The sequence below is a fragment of the Stomoxys calcitrans genome, chromosome 5 (genome assembly GCF_963082655.1).
Source record: "Stomoxys calcitrans chromosome 5, idStoCalc2.1, whole genome shotgun sequence".
NCBI classification, from domain to species: domain Eukaryota; kingdom Metazoa; phylum Arthropoda; class Insecta; order Diptera; family Muscidae; genus Stomoxys; species Stomoxys calcitrans.
This window is the reverse complement of record NC_081556.1, coordinates 90,294,492-90,309,174: the sequence shown is the minus strand read 5'-3', so window position 1 is coordinate 90,309,174 and position 14,683 is coordinate 90,294,492. Positions and strand designations below refer to the sequence as shown.

Sequence of the window (14,683 nt, the reverse complement as noted above, 5' to 3'; positions counted from 1 at the left end):
GAGATTCTTTGTAGTTAATATCAAAAGAACAAGAGGTTAATTATAATTACAAATAAATAAAAAATAAAAAAAATATATAAAACAAACAATAATTTCTTTTATTAAGGCGCCAATTGCAGAGGGTACGCTCTTTGGAGGCTTGGGATAATAAAAGACGCATCGCTCTCAGGTTTATTGAGGGGCTTGTTCCCATAAGGAAACGACACTGCGGTCACCAGAAGGGCATACCATCCGCAAAAGAACTGCATCTTCTCCCTATATGGAACATTCCACTATCTGCAACCAGAGGACGCGGCCACTCTTCTCACGAAAAATGTATGGCCCCATAGCAGGTTTATCGAAATATGGTCCGATTTGGACCAAATTCGACACGGATATTGAGTGGTCTATTAAATACAAGTCATTGTTCAATTTTGTAGAACCAAATATTGGTCTCTTTGGTAGCCATATCCAAATATAGACCGATCTGAATCATATACGACACAGATGTCGAAAAGCCTAACATAAGTCACTGTGTCAAATTTCAGCGAAATCGAATTATAAATGTGCCTTTTATGGGGCCAAGACATTAATCGAGAGATTGGATTATATGGCGGCTATATCAAAACCTAAACCGATCTGGACCTAATTGCAGAATGTTGTCAAAGACGACAAGAAGAAGAAAAGGACGAAGAAGAATGTCGAAGGGCCTAACACAACTCACTGTCCCAAATGTTGGCGCAATCGGACAAAAAATGTGCCTTTTATGTGCCCAAAACCTTAAATCGAGCTATATCCAAATCTGGACCGATCTGTGCCATATTGTAGAAAGATGTCGAGGGGCACAATTCACTGTCCCAAATTTCGGCGAAATCGGACAGTAAATGCGCCTTTTATGGGCCCAAAAACCTTAAATCGAGAGATCGGTCTATATGGCAGCTGTATCCAAATCTGGGCCGATCTGGGCCAAATTGAAGAAAGATGTCGTGTGGCCTAACACAACTCACTGTCCCAAATTTCGGCGAAATCGGACAATAAATGCGCCTTTTATGGGCCCAAAACCTTAAATCGAGAGATCGGTCTATATGGCAGCTATATCCAAATCTATGCCGATAAGAGCCAAATTGAAAAAGAATGTTGAAGGGCCCAACACAACCCAATGTCCCAAATTTTGGCGCAATCGAACAAAAATTGTGCCTTTTATGGGCCCAAAACCTTAAATCGAGAGATCGGTCTATATGGCAGGTATATCCAAATCTGGACCGATCTGTGCCATATTTCAGAAGTATGTGGAGGAGCTTAATTTAACTCACTGTCCCAAATTTCGGCGACATCGGACAATAAATGCGGCTTTTATGGGCCCAAAACCTTAAATCGAGAGATCGGTCTATATGGCAGCTATATCCCAATCTGAGCCAAATTGAAGAAGAATGTCGAAGGGCCTAACACAACTCTCTGTCCCAAATTTCGGCGACATCGGACAATAAATGCGCCTTTTATGGGCCCAAAACCTTAAATCGAGATATCGGTCAATATGGCAGCTATATCCAAATCTGGATCGATCTGTGCCATATTTCAGAAGTATGTGGAGGAGCTTAATTTAACTCAGTGTCATTCATTTCGGCAACATCGGACAATAAATGTATCTTTTATGGGCCCATAACCTTAAATCGAGAAATCAGTCTATATGGCAGCTATATCCAAATCTGGACCAATCTGAGCCAAATTGAAGAAAGATGTCGAGTGGCCTAAGACAACTCACTGTCCCAAATTTCAGCAAAATCGGACTATAAATGCGCCTTTTATGGGCCCAAGACCTTTAATCGGGAGATCGGTCTATATTAAGTTTAAGTTGATGGCAGTTCTCTGGCCTTCACTGACAAATCGTCTACCCTTTCATTCCCCCTTACTCCGTTATGGCCCGGCATCTCCAGAGAAGGCGTTAATCTCCTTCTTACACTACAAGACTGTTCGTGACCTTATCTTCCATGTTGTTATTTCCCTTATGGCCATTTTACTGTCCGTAAAGATGTCCACACTCGACGTCCTCGCGTTAGTACCACACCACCTCATGAATTCCGTGATCGCCCGGATCTCCGCCTGCAACACTATTACAGTCAGACAGTCTAAAACAGATTTCAGTCCCTAGGTTCCTAATGTAGACTACCAGTTCCACTCTGTACTCTAGCTTTGATCCATCCGTGTAACATGATCTTCCAGATGGCAATACTAGGGTTCCGTCAGTCCAAGACTGTGCCGCTGGCAGTAGTGCCTCGCACTCGACCTCCACTGTCGTCTCAGGTATCCGATCGGAAACCTCTTCCCTTCCTTCCAGGTTTCCTATCATCGCCTCGATTATACTGCGATGGTATGAGCTCCCATCCTCAATCCAATCTCCCATCGCCTTAAGTCCCATAGCCGCAGTGGCTGCTTCACACTTAATCTTTATGTCAATGGGTCGGATATCTAGAATGGTCTCCATTGCCCTAGTGGGCGTGGTCCTCATCGCTCCTCCTATGCTAAGACGACATGTTCTCTGAAGCCGTTGTATGGTCCTTATGTTGGACTCTTTTTCCATAGCACAACTGAAGCGTAAGTAAGTGTTCTCATCACGATTCTGCAGTCTCATCACGATTCTGCAGAGCCAGTGGACTATCCTTGAATTCAGGCCCCATTTCGAGCATACGGCCCATTTACATAGTGCCCAAAATCTGGGAACCTTTTCAGTACGCTCCTGAATGTGACACTTCCAATTAAGTTTCTCAACTCAACATTAGATGCTGCAATACGAGAGATTGGATTCAAACGTTCCAAAAATTAGTTCTGTTTGTATACCCGCAACCAACACGGAATCCCATGACAGCCGGTTGTACGTACCGGATTGACCCGATGAAGTTTTTCATCGACAAGGGCTGCCGCCTTAGTGTGTAACACACTGCTACAACAACAACGGAAACTACAACTTAATTTCCGTCTACAGAAGTTCCCCAATGGGGTATCCTCTCCTCAATCCTGTTTAACCTCTACCTTTCCAAACTTCCTCCACCCCTCTCTGGTGTGGACATTATTATGCAAAGACCTTCTCTGTCGCTAACACCAACGGACTAACACCAACGGACTGTGTGAGTAATCAAATATTTGCCTCCGGGACCTAGCAGAATTTTTCAGAAGCCGTTACCTAACAAATCTCCCAACCCAAATTATCAGCAGCATTGTTCACCACACGGATTACATCAGAGAGCTTGATATACAAGTCGATGGACAAACGATTGCAAGGGTGAGGCATCCAAAAATCTTGGGAATAACCCTCAACAACTGTCTCTCAGTGTCTGTCGACGCTACTAAGAAGGGGCAAGGAACAAGAACGGAGTCCTCAAATCTTTGGCTGGCAGCACCTGGGGAATGGATGTGTGACCTGGGACCACCCGACACACGTCACCTGCCAAGCCAGGCCCACTCGACGAAGAATGAGTATGCAAAGGTGCCAACAATTAGTAGTAATTTCCTGCTTCGATGTGTATTGTGGCAATTAGTTTCCCTTTTTTTATTTGAAACGAACGTTAGATACTGAATACATATAAAAATAAACAAAACATCTTATCTTAGTACCCGTTAATTATAATAGGCCGATCGAAATGATCTCTCCGAGTCCCTTTTGAAGGTTTCATGCATTTTCGTTATATCCTCCAGTTTGGTGCCAATGTTCGCTGTACTCTGCTCAATTCATTGCAACGAACTCATGTGAGCGTTGAGGATTTTTCCAATCTGGATAATGGGATCGCTATTATCCTGACACTTGTTCGATTCATTTAGGTTATCAATTATTTCCTTTAGATCCTCGGACATTTGTTTCAACTGAGTGTCCAAATTCTCTACCATGTTCTCTGAAGCCGTTGTATGGTCCTTATGTTGGACTCTTTTTCCATAGCACAACTGAAGCGTAAGTAAGTGTTCTCATCACGATTCTGCAGTCTCATCACGATTCTGCAGAGCCAGTGGACTATCCTTGAATTCAGGCCCCATTTCGAGCATACGGCCCATTTACATAGTGCCCAAAATCTGGGAACCTTTTCAGTACGCTCCTGAATGTGACACTTCCAATTAAGTTTCTCAACTCAACATTAGATGCTGCAATACGAGAGATTGGATTCAAACGTTCCAAAAATTAGTTCTGTTTGTATACCCGCAACCAACACGGAATCCCATGACAGCCGGTTGTACGTACCGGATTGACCCGATGAAGTTTTTCATCGACAAGGGCTGCCGCCTTAGTGTGTAACACACTGCTACAACAACAACGGAAACTACAACTTAATTTCCGTCTACAGAAGTTCCCCAATGGGGTATCCTCTCCTCAATCCTGTTTAACCTCTACCTTTCCAAACTTCCTCCACCCCTCTCTGGTGTGGACATTATTATGCAAAGACCTTCTCTGTCGCTAACACCAACGGACTAACACCAACGGACTAACACCAACGGACTGTGTGAGTAATCAAATATTTGCCTCCGGGACCTAGCAGAATTTTTCAGAAGCCGTTACCTAACAAATCTCCCAACCCAAATTATCAGCAGCATTGTTCACCACACGGATTACATCAGAGAGCTTGATATACAAGTCGATGGACAAACGATTGCAAGGGTGAGGCATCCAAAAATCTTGGGAATAACCCTCAACAACTGTCTCTCAGTGTCTGTCGACGCTACTAAGAAGGGGCAAGGAACAAGAACGGAGTCCTCAAATCTTTGGCTGGCAGCACCTGGGGAATGGATGTGTGACCTGGGACCACCCGACACACGTCACCTGCCAAGCCAGGCCCACTCGACGAAGAATGAGTATGCAAAGGTGCCAACAATTAGTAGTAATTTCCTGCTTCGATGTGTATTGTGGCAATTAGTTTCCCTTTTTTTATTTGAAACGAACGTTAGATACTGAATACATATAAAAATAAACAAAACATCTTATCTTAGTACCCGTTAATTATAATAGGCCGATCGAAATGATCTCTCCGAGTCCCTTTTGAAGGTTTCATGCATTTTCGTTATATCCTCCAGTTTGGTGCCAATGTTCGCTGTACTCTGCTCAATCCATTGCAACGAACTCATGTGAGCGTTGAGGATTTTTCCAATCTGGATAATGGGATCGCTATTATCCTGACACTTGTTCGATTCATTTAGGTTATCAATTATTTCCTTTAGATCCTCGGACATTTGTTTCAACTGAGTGTCCAAATTCTCTACCATTAAATAGGTCTGGGAGCGCTCTACATCGACTTGGGGTATTTTTAAAAATTCCTTTTGCAAAGGCACAATGCTCTCTTCCAGCTCCTTATGTTGTGTGGCAATGAATTCTAATTCTTGCTCCAGAGTCTGTTGATCGGATTTAACTTTTTGTACAGCATCATTAAGATCGAGAATCTTTTGATTGTTGCTGATTAAAACTTTGTCCCATGCATTGATTTGTGTTGCTTGATCTGTAAACACTTTCTCCTGCTCTTCCAATTCCAATGTCCATTTATTTATATGCTCCTCCAACTGATTGTAGGATAGCTGAGAAGCATTAACTACCGCTGAAGAATCTGTTGTTTTGGTGGCTGTTGTTAGACTGGCAAAGCCTGCAGCGGCTGGTGGTTTAGATGTGGCCGCAGTCGAAGTAGCAGGTGTTAATGTTGTTGCTCCAGTGGAAGTAGTTTGAGTATTTGTTGTCGATCCTGAAGATGTTGTAGAAGCCGACGGTGTGCCGAAACTAAAGCCGGTTGTTAAAGGTGCCGCCGCTACAGTAGCAGCTGGCTGAACTGTGGTTGCTGTCGCATTTGTCGAGGCCGCTGCTGCCGCTGCCCCAAAACCCCCAAAAGCACTAGGAGCAGGGGCCGTTGTTGTACCAAGAGTCGGTGTTTGAGTTGTTGTAGTGGCTGCCGGTGTGGCCGCTGTCGCACCGAATCCAAATGACGGGGTGGCACCTCCTCCACCACCCAAGCCCAATGATGGGGCGGTAGCAGCTTGTGTAGTTGCTGTTGTGGGTGCAGTTGTAGAACTTGGTGTACCGAAACCAAAACTCAATGGCTTGGAACTAGCATCTCCTCCACCAGTGGCGCCAAATGAAAATCCCGTACCAGGTTTGCCAGCTGCTGGCTGGGCGACAGCAACAGATCCGAAACTGAATCCAGTATTGGTGGCCGTAGTTGTTGATGGTAGTTGAAAATTCATTTTCCCTTTTCTCTACTTATTAACAATTATTTAAGTTAAGAAATTGCAAATAAAAGCCTAATTCCTTCTCTGCGAACTGCCAATTTGACACGAGCTAATAAGAGAGTTGCCAGATGTATAAAGCAAATAATATTAAAATCTCAAAGTAGATTTAAAGAAGGTAGAATAAACTCATGGTAGATCAATGGACGGTCATAATATGCCCCTATGGCGAAACAATTAAAGGTGGTCTCATTTGTACAACAACCCCAAGTCATATGGTGCAATCCGCCATCTTGTCATCAGGCCGATCGACGTTTTGCCAACACACAAAAAAAAATTTTGTACATGTGTGTATACGTGTGCGCGCATGAGCAGAGAATATGCGAGAAAGACGATAACAACAAAGAGAATGCGAACAATAATCTGTCATCTTAATATTGTCAAAGCTGGCTGGCTGTTAACAGCTGTTCGCGTGAGACCACCTTTTTAAATCCGCCTTGATATGCCCCCAGCCAAGGCAATAGAAGGTAAACTACTATCACACGATATGTGAGTCACATATGTTCTGTCAATTTCTGTATTCGTAGGAATTTCCCAAGGCGAAACAATTAAAGGTGGTCTCATTTGTACAACAAACACAAATCATGTGGTGAAATTCGCCATCTTGTCATCAAGCTGATCGACGATTTGCCAACACGCACAAAGAATTGTATATCCGTGTATGAGTGTGCGTACATGAGCATAGAATATGCGAGAAAGAAGATAACAGTAATAAATCTAAATGTCAAAGGCTTGATAACACAGGTGTGATTTTGTTCTTAAATCTTAAAAAGATGTTCTATTTGGTCCGATATTTCACATATAAGCAACAAAACAGTGTTATAAAGATGAAAATATAAATATAAAACACATTTGTAGACGATAAGTTGTAAAACAAAGTTTTGTTTCTAAAAACACTTTGACATTTCAATTTACGGCATTTGCCACTCAAGGTAGTTTTGTTGGGGGTCGATTTTTGTTGTTGTGCTAATGACCTAACCTCTTAGTTGTACCATGACTGTGTAAAAATTTGCTTATTGACAACCTTTAATTACAGAGCCATGATTCTTTATCGTTTCTCAATTGCAGGGTTGTACTTCTGGGGACAATTTTTTATTTTACCCCATTTAATCTACCTTGATATACAATTGTCAAATTTTTGTTTACATTTCAATGTCCGGTGGTTTTTAACAAATCAAAGCAAATTTGGACATTTAATAATGAAAACAATGTTATTTTACTTAGCTATAATTGTTACATTGTGCAATGCTAGTCCCAAAGTGGTTGATCCATTAAAAACCACAGTCTATGGCAATGGCTTGGCTCCAGACAAAGTGGTCTTACCAGCTCGTTACTTTTATATCCATGCTGCCGGAGAAGATGGACGATTGTAAGTACCAATGTCTTGAAAGCCTTTATCAATAATTGATGAGTATATTTTTTGCTTCTATGCCAAAAAGGTTTCATGAATCGCCTCCTTTGAATTTCGATGTCCATATTGAAGGCAAATCTCCTCATGGCATGTGCCGTACCAAAGTGGATGTCATTAATCGTGGAGATGGCTCATTTTTGGCTCGCTACAACGTTATAACCGATTGGTGTGACAAAGTCGTTATAAATGTTCAATACAATGGAACGCATGTGGCCAAGTCACCATATTATATAAGAGACTTGGTTTATTCGGATAAATGTTATTGCCCCCGGGATCTTAACATCTGGATGATAGACAATGAGTGCAAGGCAGCCTCACAGGAGGATCAAATAGTGAGCGATTTGCATTCGTTCAAACGTGTCAACTTTAGCATGATACGCGATAATTTGGTGAAACGTTATAACCAACCAGAGAGTATATCCCTATGTCATTATGTGGTAAAGGACCAACAGATCTGGCGCAAATGCTATGGCAAATATGATGGCTTCAAAATGTTTATGGATGCAACACTCTTGGCTTTGGGTCGTGTAGTGGCTCTGCCAGACATGGAATTCTTTTTGAATTTGGGTGATTGGCCGTTATCGCGCAAAGGCGGCCAACAAAGAACCTCCGGCCCATATCCAATATTTTCCTGGTGTGGCAGTGATGATTCCCATGACATAGTTCTGCCCACATACGATCTCATGGAGTCGAGTGTAGAGAATATGCATCGAGTGGCCTTAGATGTGTTGTCTGTGCAACGTGAAAAGTATGCCTGGAACAGCAAAGTTGAAAAGTTATTTTGGCGCGGTAGAGATTCGAGACGAGAACGATTGGACCTGATAGGTTTGGCGCGCAAACATTCAGACAAAATCGATGCTGCAATTACCAATTTCTTCTTTTTTCGCGATGAAGAGAACAAATATGGACCTAAAGTGCCACACATAAGTTTTATGGAATTTTTTAAAGTAAGAGAAATTATGTTTTTTCAATGATGAACTTTATCAAATTTATCTTTTTTTTACTTTTTAGTATAAGTACCAATTGAATATTGATGGAACTGTAGCATCATATCGTTTGCCCTATCTTTTGGGTGGGGGTTCGACTGTATTTAAACAAATTTCACCATATTACGAACATTTCTACCATAAACTTGTGCCGCACAAACACTATATACCCGTTAAGCGTGACCTTACCGATTTGATAGAGGTCATAACATGGATACGCGAAAACGATTCGCAGGCCCAAGAAATAGCCAAAAATGCCCAAGAGTTTGTCAATAGCAATCTAAGTCCAGGTCATATTTACTGTTATCACATGGCATTATTTAAGGTTTGTATGCCTTATATCTACAAAAGACTGACTTTGTTTTCCACCTACTATCAAACCTAATCCTTACACTTTCTCTTTTACCAGCCCATCTAGAAGGTTTTAACGCTTTCATTATTCTTTTTGTTTTTAGGAATGGAGTAACCGCTTGGTTTCACCTGTCATAGTATTACCCGACATGGAAAGGCTTGAACAAACGCACAGTTGCACTTGCAAAGAAACCCACACAAGAGATGAACTGTAATCGGTCCAAAGCAGCATTTCTTTTTTATCATATGTGTCATTCCCACTGATATTGAATTACAAATGCATAAAACCATCGCTTTTTTGTCTTTGATCCTTTTGGATACAAAGTAGTCTATGCCATATACACTCACACACTCTATGTTAGAATTAGACTAGATGTTTTGACAACGTTTTAGACGCGTTTTTTAATACGTAGAGTATTTTCTACTATAAGTACTGTACTTCAGCACACTGCGCACATTGTTGTATGAATGTAGTAGTCCGCAAATGAACCTCTAAAGAATCTCATAGATTTTACAAAAAAAAAATGAAATAATAAAAGCCAAAACAAGGACTTTGAATGATATTGTTTCGCAAAAAAATTAACACTTCTAACAAGTAAGAAAAGGCAAACATTGGGCGCAATGGACTATATAATATCCTGCAAACCTTAGGGGAGATACGCAAAGATCGATTGAAAATTTTGGTTACTTCAGCCTTAAAACGAGCGACATACACATGTGGAAGTTAAATCTAAATCGAAATGCCACTTAGAAATCTTTTCTGCAAATGCAAATTTTGCCCATGAATATTGCACTAAGGAATAGGGACAAATCAATTCTAAGTTCGGTTAATGGGATAAATGCTCTGTCATAGCCAATTGAAGGGAAAGTTAGCATAGACAGATATACTCCCATAGCTAAAAATAATCAAGAAGAGAATCTGAGTCGAAAAGTATTCTTTAAACTGGTCCTAACACTTCTTCTATGCGCTGAATCGTTTCAATGGGTGAAAGGTAAAGTGAAACAAAGAAGATTTGCGTTGTGTTATTTGGAATAGTCCTATACTACCTACCTTTGTTTTATCGGATATGAACTGCTGTTGATAAAGCTGAGGATATCATATTGACGGCGGCGGAGCATTCTAGATTACACGAGTATAGGCGTGCTAAGTTCAGCCGGGCTGAATCTTTGGAACCCACCACCATGGATTCTGCAAAAATGTATACAAACTTGCAAATTTGCGCATGAACATTTCATTAAGGAACTGGGGCAAACTTCTCACCAATCAATGAGTGCTGTCCGATTCAATTTAAAGCTCAAGGGACCTTCTTCTTATAGCCGAGTCTGAATGGCGTGCAGCAGAGCGCCACCCTTTTTGGGAGAAGTTTTTACATGACAAAGTAACTCATAAATGTCGCCAGCATTAGGAGGGGATTACCACCGCTGAATAATTTTCTGGTGTTCCTGCCAGGATTCGAACCCAGGCATTCAACGTCATAGACGGACATGCTAACCTCTGAGCTACGGTGGCCCGGGCGAACTTAGCACGCTTTTACTTGTTTTCTTGTAGCGCTGAAACTCTCGCTCTAGATCGTGTAGATCCATCCTGATTCTCTGGACGCTGGATGCCAATAATTCAAAACTAACACCTTAGGAAAGGTTAGGTTAGATTGAATGGGTTGCCCACAAAATGTGAGTTCACTCGGAGGCCAGTTTGGCTTATTGTGATACCCAATAGGGAGAAAGAGACCTCCCTACGCAAGCACAGATCTACCTACGATGGAGCTAGTTGCACCCCCCGTCGGAACCATCCTGTTCCCTCAACAAACCTCAGGAGACATACCAGAGGTACGTTCGCAAGTTCACCCAGATCACAGAAGAAATGGATCCCCAGAAAGGAGAGCCTACGTCTCTGCAGACCCGGACAGGAACACAGCAAGTGCTCAATAGTCTCCTTCTCATCCTCATCGAGGCAACTCCTACTGAAGTCATTGTGCGGTATTCCCATGCGAACCGCCATACGGCCTATGGCAGTGTCCGATTATGACCCCTGTCAAGGTACTCATCGACCTCTTATCGAACGCCAGCAACTACCTCGTCCTCCTCTGCTCAATGACTGGCCATAGCGCCTTCGCAGTCCGGCAATCATCCACCGAGTCCCACCTCGCCCCCGACGCCACCCTGGCCCATCCCATCTATTGTGTTCAGTAGCTCAACAAATGGTACGTAGGCAAGGCCAATGATTGGTCCGCCCTTTAGATTGAGGTTATTGGTCTGTGGACCGTAGCCACATTTTCATGTGAAGGTAGCGGTCCTCGTCAAGCTCCTGTTAGTGAGCATGCTCGTCGCGAAAACATTGTGGCCATTGGTTATTTAAAGGCGCCAATAACTCGCCTTGTCATATCGAGCATCATAAGCAATCAGTATTTGTGCAAAAGCCGGTACCGCCCGGGCTCTCACTGAAACTCTCCGCTCGATACCGCTGATTGTCCGCGACTGCCGTTGCAGCTACTTCGTATGGAGCATTCCACTATCCAAACCTGTGGACGCGTGTGGTAGCTCGCAGCCAAGCTTTTCGTAAGAGCAATGAACACCACACAGATCGGATCCCAATGTTTCAGCCTCACAGCTATCCTCTGCAGGGTTATGTAAAAACTTCACACAAAGGTGTTGCACTGCGGCACGCTGATCATACTCGGCTATAAAAAGGAGGCCCCTTATAATTGAGCATAAACTTGAATCGGACGGCACTCATCCTCTGCAGGGCCATATAAAAACTCCACAAAGAGGAGTCGCACTGCGGCACGCTGATAGATTTGGCCGAATAATTTTGGAATGCTCACAGCCCCTCTTTGTGACAATCTATCATTCGTTGTCCTTCGGACCTGGTCCCACTGGCATACCCACAGATTCCTGTATCCCTGGAATGTGTAGGGTAGTTCCTAGTCTGGCAAGCTCATCCGCTTTACAATTTCCTGGGATATCTCTGTGGGCCGGCAACCAGAACAGGTGACTTTTGAACTTTTCAGCCACTTCGTTGAGAGAGCTGCGACAGTCGAGGGCGGTTTTTGTGTTCAGAAATACGTTTTCCAGGGATTTAATGGCTGCCTGAGAAGATATTTATGTCCATCGTCGTAATGACATTTTATCTTAGCCATTCCAACGCTTCCTTAATTGCAAGGATCTCTGCTAGATACACACTGCAGTGGTCAGTTAACCTTTTCGATATGACCAGTTCTAGATCTTTAGAGTACACCCCAAAGCCCACCTGGTCATTTAGTTTGGAACCATCCTTATAGAATTCTATGTAACTTATGTTAACAGAGATATCGCAGTTCCAATCGATTCTATCAGTAGTTCCAATCGTTTCTATCGTACAGTAATTCTTATCAAAAAGCGGCTCAGGTAAGGCATAATCCACACTGCCTGGAACATCGGATATTGTATCAAGGATAACACAGTATCCGTAGCCGCCACATGACCAATGAGAAAGCTCTCTTAACCTCACGGCAGTGGTCGCTGCAATTTGGGTAGCCACAATGTCCAGAGGCATAAAATGTAGTATTAAATTCAGTGCATCAGATGGTGTCGTCTTCAATGCGGCTGTGATGCACAAACAAGTCATCCTTTGGATCCGGTTAAGTATTGAGCGGTAGGTGGACTTTTGAAGCGCCATCCACCAGACCACAACACAATATAGAATCAATTATTGTGCGCCCGAATATTGGCTAATCTCCAACAGGTATGTAAATGTTGTTGTTGTAGAAGTGTGTTGCACACTGAGGCGGCAGCCCTTGCCGTTGAAAGGACTTCATCGGGTCAATCCGGTACATACTCCGGCCGTCAAGAGTTTGGGTGTGAATAAGTGCTTCACCTCTGCGGGTAGATGAATAGGAAGAATAATACTAATGATCCATATCTGTAAACATCCACAACGTGTTAGCTATCATCAAATTCCAATTTTTTTTAATATTTCTTAATAAAATTTATTTACTATACCACTATTACTTATTGTTTAAAGTAAAAAAAAAATAGTAAAACATTTTTATACAAATGTAAAAATGTTCTCACTTTTACATGCATACATACGTAGGTACATCAATAATTTTTAAAATGTTTTATTCTAAATAGAGGGCATTCCTTTGCATTACCCAATGCCAAGTAGGCTGATTGAGGTGAAAATTCCAGTGTCCTTATGTATCCCAACTTTGGCATGAATCCCGGAAAATTTGCATATACCGTGCCCGAAGGGAAATGCGCCATTTTGAGTGCATTTGGACATTGATAGGACGCGAATGCCAGCAGTTCTGAACTATGATTAAATTTCACATTACCAATGGCAGTTGTCAAATTTAAAAATGTCTTTTCTGGCAAAGGAGTTTTTGACTGCATTACTTTGTCAAAGTCGTACACATTAACTACGCCTTCCATGCTGCCCGTGGCCAACATTCGTTGGTTGGGAGATATATCCATGGATTTGCCGATAATGCAGCCGTTATCAATGAAAGTATGCTCCAACTTTTGCTGACGCATGGAAAACACACAAACATTTGCCGATTGACCACTTGCCACCAGTCTTTGCGAGTCACTGGTAAAACATAAAGCAGCCACCTTGTCGTTTTGTTTTAAGGACGCTATGATTTCGAACGTTTTCGCCTCTTGTATGTGTATCTCGCCAAAACGACCGGCAGAAACCAAATACCGTCCACAAGGAGATATTGTAAACTTGCTTAAATTGCCGCTATCTTTACGCAAATAGTAGCGCGTCTCTTTGGCTGTCATCAAATCGTATAAATAGCCGTATGGTGTAATCGAACCAAAGACCGCCTTTGTTCCACAGGGAAGAATCCTGGCACATTTTATAGGGAAATTTGGTATATGTATATTGTGGAGTTTATCATTTTGGGTACCATCGATGGCATATATGGAAGCAATGCCTTTATCACCTGCCACTAAAGCTGCAGTACTGGTGGGATGAAATTGTATGCTGTTAATATTGCCTTCGGCGTAGGTTGCACGATTAACATCTTTCATTCTTTTGGCGCTGAGATGTTTATCAGGCAAAATACCTTCGGGTTTCTTATTGAGGAAGCCAACAGTTCGCAATAACTCATTGTCCTCATCCCCTTCATCATCCGAAAGTTTCTGTTGTTTATCTTTATCATCCAGACTCGCCCATTTGGGTTGATTGACAATTCGAGTAAATCGTGCTGTTAAGTGTTCCTTGTAGGATTTATCCATTTTAAGATGATCCAAGGGTCCCGATCGCTTTGTTTCCTTCTTGACATCTCCCAGTTGTATAACCTCATCGTCGGGATCAACCCAAACTGGCTTACGCTTTTTGGCCTTTTCTGTGGCACTGTCGCTTTCACTATCACTTTGTCCACTATCACTCTCGATGGCTTTAGCTTTTTGACCCACTGCTCTCTTGAGGTTCTTCAGAAGAGTGCTTTTGTCCCCAAATATTACCTTGTCCATGGGCACCACACTCGGACCCTCTTGCTCTGTAACCGCATTTTTGTTATCCTTATCATTGTCGCCGCTTTCTTCGCCTTCTTTATCCCGATATTCGGCTATCAATTCATTTAGCTCTTGCATGTCATCACTGAGCTCATCGTCACTCATTTTCAGTTTGTTTCTTATTTGATAAATTAAAGAACACAAATTATTTTCAAGTATTATACGATGCACGTGCAGCAATGTTTACAAATTTAATATTGGACTAGTGCCT

The 14,683-nt window shown here is 42.4% G+C and overlaps 3 protein-coding genes across 3 annotated transcripts; 1 reads left to right on the top strand and 2 right to left on the bottom strand.

The window, feature by feature from the left end:
* Positions 1 to 4,850: 4,850 nt before the first annotated feature.
* LOC106093112 (nuclear pore glycoprotein p62) lies at positions 4,851 to 6,281 on the bottom strand. Its single transcript, XM_013260103.2, has one exon. It carries the CDS (start codon positions 6,181 to 6,183, stop codon positions 4,954 to 4,956), a length of 1,230 nt encoding a protein of 409 aa, XP_013115557.2. The 5' UTR covers positions 6,184 to 6,281; the 3' UTR covers positions 4,851 to 4,953.
* Positions 6,282 to 7,361: 1,080 nt separating this feature from the next.
* On the top strand, positions 7,362 to 9,524 carry LOC106093110 (protein O-glucosyltransferase 2). Its single transcript, XM_013260101.2, has 4 exons — positions 7,362 to 7,594; positions 7,665 to 8,583; positions 8,648 to 8,947; positions 9,078 to 9,524. Exons 1-4 carry the CDS (start codon positions 7,425 to 7,427, stop codon positions 9,186 to 9,188), a joined length of 1,500 nt encoding a protein of 499 aa, XP_013115555.2. The 5' UTR covers positions 7,362 to 7,424; the 3' UTR covers positions 9,189 to 9,524.
* Positions 9,525 to 12,933: 3,409 nt separating this feature from the next.
* Positions 12,934 to 14,683, bottom strand: LOC106093111 (U3 small nucleolar RNA-associated protein 18 homolog). Its single transcript, XM_013260102.2, has one exon. It carries the CDS (start codon positions 14,575 to 14,577, stop codon positions 13,051 to 13,053), a length of 1,527 nt encoding a protein of 508 aa, XP_013115556.2. The 5' UTR covers positions 14,578 to 14,683; the 3' UTR covers positions 12,934 to 13,050.

What these genes read in the sequence shown, in the direction of transcription:
- LOC106093110 (XM_013260101.2), top strand. Translation starts at nt 7,425, where the DNA reads ATGAAAACAATGTTATTTTACTTAGCTATAATTGTTACATTGTGCAAT. An exon ending in GCCGGAGAAGATGGACGATT is followed by an intron (nt 7,595 to 7,664) that starts GTAAGTACCAAT and finishes TATGCCAAAAAG; the next exon opens with GTTTCATGAATCGCCTCCTT. An exon ending in ATCACATGGCATTATTTAAG is followed by an intron (nt 8,948 to 9,077) that starts GTTTGTATGCCT and finishes TTTTGTTTTTAG; the next exon opens with GAATGGAGTAACCGCTTGGT.
- LOC106093112 (XM_013260103.2), bottom strand. Translation starts at nt 6,183, where the DNA reads ATGAATTTTCAACTACCATCAACAACTACGGCCACCAATACTGGATTC.
- LOC106093111 (XM_013260102.2), bottom strand. Translation starts at nt 14,577, where the DNA reads ATGAGTGACGATGAGCTCAGTGATGACATGCAAGAGCTAAATGAATTG.